At 51.5% G+C, this 7639-nt stretch overlaps 1 protein-coding gene across 1 annotated transcript in view; it reads left to right on the plus strand.

Moving 5' to 3' along the window:
• Positions 1 to 68: 68 nt before the first annotated feature.
• ACSL6 (acyl-CoA synthetase long chain family member 6) overlaps positions 69 to 7639 on the plus strand; it is a 25900-nt gene continuing 18329 nt past the window's right edge. The window contains exons 1-8 of the mRNA XM_085312768.1: positions 69 to 281; positions 2442 to 2556; positions 4310 to 4374; positions 4753 to 4854; positions 5008 to 5107; positions 5858 to 6036; positions 6142 to 6174; positions 7228 to 7279. Coding sequence (XP_085168894.1) covers positions 87 to 281; positions 2442 to 2556; positions 4310 to 4374; positions 4753 to 4854; positions 5008 to 5107; positions 5858 to 6036; positions 6142 to 6174; positions 7228 to 7279 — 841 coding nt within the window. The 5' untranslated portion in view covers positions 69 to 86. The remainder of the gene's footprint in view (positions 282 to 2441; positions 2557 to 4309; positions 4375 to 4752; positions 4855 to 5007; positions 5108 to 5857; positions 6037 to 6141; positions 6175 to 7227; positions 7280 to 7639) is intronic.

Here is a 7639-nt window from a genome sequence, read left to right on the forward strand (position 1 = left end):
GTTGCCTGCCGCACGTCCATCCCTGGGGCCCAGCTGACCGTGCCCCTTTGGCTCTTGCAGAGTTYGCCCTTTCCATCGCGGAGAAGATGCAAGTGCAGGATGTGCTGCGGGGCCTGCGGCTCCCYGAGCTCGACGACCTGGGCCAGCTCTTCCGCAGCCTGCCGGCCACGGCGCTGGTGGGCCTGGGCGCCTTCGCGGCCGTGGTGGCCTACTGGTTCGCGAGCCGGCCCAAAGCAGTGAAGCCGCCCTGCGACCTCTCCAGGCAGTCGGCAGAAGTGGAGGTAAGGACAGCGCCGCACGCCGGCGCCCGTTTGCCGCCGAGTTTGCACGCCTGAGGACGCTGGAAGGTGACCTGATTTATTCTAAGGGCTTCCCAACCTCAGGCTGACATCAGTTAGGTAGTCTGCTGTGCCAGGGAGCATTTCACTCCGTCATTTGCTATTTTTTTTTAATTTCTCTCGGCCAGGAGAAACGCGTGGCAGGTCCTCGTCACAGCGAAGTCATCGTTGCACTCTGTTGCTCTACTCATGCTCTGTGCCTTGGGCAAGGGTGTATCAGAGCCGCTGTGAACCCGTTGTGCACAAGTGGGTAGATGTTGCCTGCACCCGGGGCCTCCTAAACCCTGCTGCGCTCGGTGACCCCRTGTCCATGAGCAGTTGGCCCATGGAGCAATGGACTGTCATCCCAGCGGGTGCAAAGTTGCAATTCCAGAGGCACAGTTGTGTCAGCCTGGATCAGGAACCGCCAGCGCAGCAGTAGCTTCTCCCCTACACCTCCCCGTTTGACAGCAGAAGCGAACCTCTGTGAAGAGGTGCCGACGTGGCAGTGTCTTCACCTGGGCGGCTGGTGCCCCCGGCCATGGCCCGGCGGAGCAACGCTGCAGCAGAGCAAAGCTCAGTGTAGGACTTGTAAGGGGAAAGTGATTTTATTTTTAAACATAACCGACACTCATCACTCACATTGACGTTTTCTTCCCCATCGTTAACCCTGAGCCACCTGTGTTCGAGCAGTTCCTCCGCGATCACTTGCAGGGATGTGCACGTACCTGTTCCTCATCCCCCATCCCCTCGGCTGCCACCAGGTCCTAGTTTCTGAATGTGCTTTCTGTGCCTGTGAGGAGCTGGCAGCATCTCCTGATCTTCGTTTCTCAGTCCTAAGTTACTAGTAGCTACACCCTGTCTTTCTTCTCCATTTCTGTCCTTATCTTGTTTTTATCTGCACTTAATGGCTTCAGTCTGGAGTCTGTCCTCTGTTTTGCTCTGTCCTGTGCTTTGGTCTGTCCTTTGTTTTTTCAGGACGTAGCTTGAGAAGGTGTCAGAAGATGCTGGGACGCTAAGCAGGAGCCATCAGCAYGTGGTGCTTCGCTGGTCCCCCGCTGAGTCCCTTCCTTCTCCTTCTTTGTTCAGGCCATCTTAACATTTCCATCACAATCTCTGCATCACCGAGCCCCCTACTAGCAATAGTTTCAGCCTAGCAAAAGTTGTCTTCTGTGTTATTTGCAAATTTTTTTACTCCTCTTCAAGTCTCTTTGGKAAAAGTAAATTGTCTCCTCTGGCAACAAGCAGGGTCAAGTCCTCTTCTATTCTGTGAAAAAGCAGTTTGCTAGTGTTATATGGGCTCCTAAGGTTCATTTCACAAGCTCATGTCCATCTTTGATCACCTCCGAATGACAGTGCAGGAATATGATGGCTCTAGTGTTGCAGAAGGCTTTCCAGGCAGCATCTTGGTGCGAGGAGAGACAAGAACGGCGCTGTAGCGGCCGGCCAAGCGTGCTCAGCTTTCCTCAGGCCGGAAATGTAGTTTCTTTCTATTTGGGAATCAATTTGCGGGGCAAATAAGCTGATGTTTTCTCTCTTAGCTGGATGTTGTAGGTTCAATACGACTTTCAATGGCTTGTTTATTTTCTGGATTTTTCCATTTTTAAAATGTAATTACCTTCAATGGCCCTGAAGTTCTTCCATTAATGTAAGATGTATTTGGGCAATACTTTAGAATAGAAAGTGTACTTATTTTYAGTTTGTTCAGAAAAAAATGTGCTTGTCTAAAAATGTTGGAGTTGTGGTAAGTGCATAAAGACCGTTGGGGAGCAGGCGGTGTCTTTGGGTCTGGAGGAAGGTGAAAGACCCGTGGCTGGACTTAGAAGTGCCATTGGGTGAAAGCAAGTGCAAAACCAAATACTCCTTTTCTTTGTTTTATTGGTGGAGTTTAAGCTTTTGTTGTGCACAGTATCAGAGCTAGTCGCAAAATATGTTTGCGACCAAACGATGAGGCCATCTAATGAGCTTTAGGTTTGCGACGYTGACAGCCTGAGCTCGTTCCAGGTAACCCCAGCTGCGTCTCAGCTCCTAAAGGCRGCTTTTGAGCTGTTGGGCTACTTTTCTTGGCTCTGTTTTCCTGCTTACAGAGTTCCCGATGACTCTGTGCGGTTCTGGTCCCTGCAGGGCTTGGACGGCGCGCGGAGGTCCGTGATAGGCGACAGCACCCAGCTGCTCACTCACTACTACGACGATGCAAGAACCATGTATGAGGTCTTCAGAAGAGGATTTAATATATCTGGTGAGTGTTTGGTGTGGACACATGGGACACAGAGATCCCTGCGAAGCCTGAAAGTCGAGGGGGGTCCTGGTCCTACCGCCTGCATTCATCACTCATCTCCATGCCATCTAGCCATCGGTATCTTCTTTCAGTTTTTAGTTTCACAAATGACTCCTACACTCTATTAAACGTCCTCAGACACAGAAGTGGTCTTGCTCCTCTTCCACTCGTCCTTGTCATACGTCTCTGTGCCCCCTTCGTAGCACTGTGTTACCCTGTGGAGGTGAAGGTGCTGGACCTGCACTGATTAACCAGGACAGAGGCACCGTGGGTTTATTCAGAGGTGTTATGAAGTTTTCCAATTTGTTTTCCTCTCCCTTTGTAAACATATTAACAACAAAAGTATCGGCTGATGTTTTCAGAATTACCCAAACTAGTTCCAAGGGCTCTTTTACTGATGGCTAAATAATTGATTTATAAGTAATCATTATGTGTTTATAATTAAGATTATTACTCCCAATGTGCATTATTTTGCATATAATGGCATTAGATTTTACTATATGGTCTCTTGGTATCATGAGATCTTTTTGCTGCCATTGGCAGACAGCTTTAGCTTTCACTGCCCTGAGTTTGTAACGTGAGCCAGCCTTGTCGTGCATTATTCATTCCCAGACCACTTAGGGATGTGCTCGGTGAGACTGATGTGAGCACAGGTCTCTGGCACTCGGCAGCACTCTTCCTCCACTGCAAAACCTGATATTCGTTCCTGCCTTTGCATGCTATCTTGCCATCAGTGGTTAATCTAACTTAATTTTTACACCACACCAGATTTTAAGAAATCTGGGTAAGGGGCTCTGGCAGAAGCTCTTTGGGACGTGAAGCACACCATATCCGACTGAACTTGCCAATGTGACTGATGATACCTTCGGGAGAGTCCTAAGAGACTTGAGACGCAATGTCCCGCTCCCAAAGCTGTGACTCTTCCCTGTTATATCCATACCTGTTCATGCTTACGACAGCTTGTGTGGGAGGAGATCAGTGCACTGTCATACTGGCCATGAAAAGCAGAGAAGAAGCGTGGTYGTGCCCTAGAAGCCTTACAGCCTCTGTGCCTCGGCACTGGGGCAACATTTTGGATAAGCTGTGAGATCCTGAAGGACCTGCCTGTTATTCGGATGTCCCGACTTCCTGAACACACCAGTTTCATTGATGGATCATTATTTGCAGTGCTACCAAAAGCCTTGGTGGCACTGCAGTGCTCTGCACTGTGCCACTACATTAGCAGAAGTGTATAAAAATTAATTAAACTTCTCAAATATTCTTCCTGGCATGTGGTGCTATGTATTGTCGTACTCCCCTTTGGAGTGGGCATTGATATTAGTATCAGTTTTCACTTTGAAGACTTTAAAGCAAAGGGCAGCTACAGCAGTAGGAGCTTGCGCTTGGGATGGAAGCGTTCACCAGACAGCGGCRTTCGCCCTGTCTTAGGGGCAATATGTTTTTAATAAGGCTGTTTCTGCGCAAATTATTGGGGTACTCTGCAGTTGGGAGAGGGGGCTKGAAGCGGCTGGGCTGGGGATCGCAGGAGCCGGTCTCCCGCCGCGCCAGGCCGTCTCGCCTTTRTGGGATGGCGCTCGACGGGCGCTTTGCCTCCCAAGCGAAGCCGACCTCGCTAACGGCGGATTTATCCCGGGGGGGCTCTGCTGCATCGCAGCAGCACCGGACGCTTGGCACCGGCCCCCGCGACTTAGTAGTCTCCRCTTATGTCTTTCAGAAAACGGCCCCTGTCTGGGATTCAGAAAGCCCGAGCAGCCCTACCAGTGGCTGTCCTATAAAGAGGTGAGCTTGAAGCGAGTTCTGCTTGCAGGCTTCCCCCGTAGTCTCATGCTGCCCGTGGACTTTCAAGGTGAAGTTTTGCCGTAAGCACCAGCCGGCTGGTGACGCGTTGCCCGTGCGCTCGCAGGTCTCCCGCTGGGAACGCCCCGGCGGGGCCCGGGCACGGCGCCGTTCGGGCAGCACCCTGCTCGTGGGCGCCGCGGGTCTGCGGGACGCGGCCAGGCAGAGCTCCCGGCCCCGCCGCTCTGCTCCCGAGAGCAGTCCGGCTTTGGGGCAGCCAGCGCGATGACTTGAGAGCTTCCCCGGGTCGCTAAGTCTTTGAGTATTTGCTGTTGCTCATACTGCTCTTTTTTATGCTTTTGTTTTCTCTTCAACTCCCAGGTCTCTGAAAGAGCAGAAGCTTTGGGTTCGGGCTTGCTCCAGCAGGGATGTAAACCATCCACGGAGCAGTTCATCGGGGTCTTTGCTCAAAACCGCCCCGAGGTGAGATTTTCAGTTTAACTGCGCGCTCTGTTAACAGTGTTCCTGACCCGTGAGACCCRCGAGCTTGCTTTATATTTTAAGCTTGTTCTCAAATGTGTGAAAACTGCTGCCACTGCCCCCTTCTTAGTTGTGGTTTTTGGTGCCTCCTCGCAGTGGATCATCTCYGAGCTGGCTTGCTACACTTACTCCATGGTGGTGGTTCCCCTGTACGATACCTTGGGCCCCGGAGCCATCCGCTACATTGTGAACACAGGTAAAACGAGCGTGGGCGTGACGTCCTCCGAAGCCGGTTTTGTCGCGGCGGGTGGGTCGTCGTCTCCTGCTCTCCGCGAGGCATCGTTTTGCTCCTCAAGCATCTTTGGCTGGCAGTCGCTAGCTGACTGCGCAGTGACTCTGTGTCCTGCTGCAAGGCACTTTTTTTTTAACCAGTTATCCTCAGTTTTATTTTATTTTTCCTACACCCTCCGTTCTTGCACTCCGTATGCCTGTGCCCAGAGCAGTTGGGTGTCTTTAGTTGCTCTGTGTTGTTGGTTTACACCTAAGAGGCGACAGGCGAAGGCTGAGCCGAGGCGCTCGTCCCCTTTCCCGAAACGTCCTTCCCCTTCGCTGCTCCGCGCTCTTCCCCGAATTCCCGCGCCCCGCTCCGAGGGCCGGGCGCTGCTGCCGTGCGGGCCGGGGGGGCCTCTCGGCTGCCTTCGCTTGGGCTCCCGCCTCGCGCCGGGGCCGCCCCGCTCCTCGCTTCGACGTCCCCGCCGKCCTGGACGCGCTTCGGCTCGCGCGCCGTCGCGGCCCGCGCGCCCTGCCGCTTCGCTACCGAGCTAAACCCGAGGGTGGTTGTGGCGCCGGCTGCTGCTTCGGAGCCGCTTCGCGTTAGCTGAAGTCATGAGGATTTTGCCAGGAGAAATAAGTCTGAAATGAAGATTACGATAGCAACGAAGCAGCAGCTGCTGTTGCGCTAAGCCGGGATTTACTAAAAACGGCGTGTTTGGCTGCTTTCTTCCAGTGGACATTTCCATAGTCATCTGCGACAAGCCGGAGAAGGCCCAGGTTCTCCTGGGCCACGTGGAGCGGGGGGAGACGCCGGGGCTGAGCACCATCATCGTGATGGACCCGTTCGAGACGGAGCTGCGGGCGAGAGGGGCGCGCTGCGGGGTGCGCGTGCGGGCCCTGCGCGACGTGGAGGCGAGTTGCCCYGGCCCCGGCGCAGTCCTTCCCGCCGAGGGGCCGTCGAGGCGTCCTCGGCCTCGCCAGCCCGCCGGGAAGTAACTCCCGTGTCGTCTCTTTCAGGAGCGCGGCCGCGAGGGTCGTCGCCCGCCCGCGGTGAGTGCGGGCTGCGCCTTTCCCCGCGGCCGCGGCGCCGCGGCGGGGTCCCCCGGGAGATGCAGCCGGCAGCAGCTCCCGAACGCTGCCCGGCGTCGTGGCTTAACCACGTCTTCCCAGAATCTGTATGGCAGCTATTGTGCCAGTTTTTTTCCGGCCGCCTGCGGGCAGAGAGGGAGAATATCTTTGAAAATGTTAATTGCAACGTGCAGATTATGACTAGGTGACAGTAGCTGCACGTTTTCAAAGAGGTAAAAATGCCTAATTCATTTTTTTTTTGGACGTGTTCCGGTCTGATGCTTCTCAAATGCATGTTAGAATAGACAGGGATGAGTACAATACAAGTATTTGCATATATTTAATATTTGTGTTTAATATTGGAGTATKTGTGTCTGCAATTTGTATTTGTTATTTGTTAAGTGTTGGTACAACACAAGTAAAGCTCTTTCGTCTTCCTCTTTGAAGAGACCGGTACTATGTGCCGTGTGAGCCCCAGCGCGTGCCACGAATAACAAACGGCGTRTTTAAGAAAAAGAATTTCCAAACAACCAATAGTCAAAATATCATTTATTGCTGTTAGCAAATATCTGTGTTTAGCAAACACGGGATGTTACTGCAACCTCTGCGAATGATTTTCCGACTCGAAAGGGGTTGTGTTAGTGATGAACGGTATCGAATACGTTACCGCTGAATACAGTAGGAACGAATGCTATTGCCTCAGGCAYGACGTGGATTCGTTATCAGAATAAGGGGCTTGGTTGGTTTTTGCATGTCTGAGACACAAGTATTTCATCAATCTTGTTACGCTAAAGCATGTTCTTAGTGCAGATGGAGCAAAGCGTAAGGGAGAAGGGGAGTCTATATCAAGTGAAGAAACCTGATAAAAACAGTTTTATGATGGTCTTTATATCTGCCAAGGGGGATAAAAGGTTTTTATGGGAGAGTTGAAAAATAATTGCTTAGATCTTTAAATTAATACAATGACAAAATCCTACCGTTGACTGTATCACATGGGATTGATGCGATTTTCCCATCTTCCTTGTGCATTTCTAGCCTCCTCGACCAGAAGATCTGTCAATCGTCTGTTTTACTAGTGGCACTACAGGTAAAAGAGCAAGCGTTTCGATCGTGAGGTGTTAGACTAGATTATCACGTTGATTATTAGCACCACCTCGGTGTGCACAGATAGACTGTTACACTGACACGGCAATGGTATTTGTATGCATTTTTTAATATTTAAGTGCATGTATATATATGTACATATATTTCTGTAGATATGCAAATTAAAAACAGCGGTATTTTTATTTTTAACTAGAATTCTGTGGCATACATTTTGGCAGTAYGATTTTGTGGTTGTCTGGAAATCTGCCCGCGTTTCTCTGGGCTCTCTCTTTCCCATCTTGCAGTGTAGATATGGAAAGCTTGATTGATCGCTTTTTATCTGCTGCAGATTGCAGATCTTAAA

Source organism: Rhea americana, unplaced genomic scaffold (assembly GCF_003343005.1).
Source record: "Rhea americana isolate MKP2758 unplaced genomic scaffold, rheAme1 scaffold_37, whole genome shotgun sequence".
Classification (NCBI taxonomy): Eukaryota; Metazoa; Chordata; class Aves; order Rheiformes; family Rheidae; genus Rhea; species Rhea americana.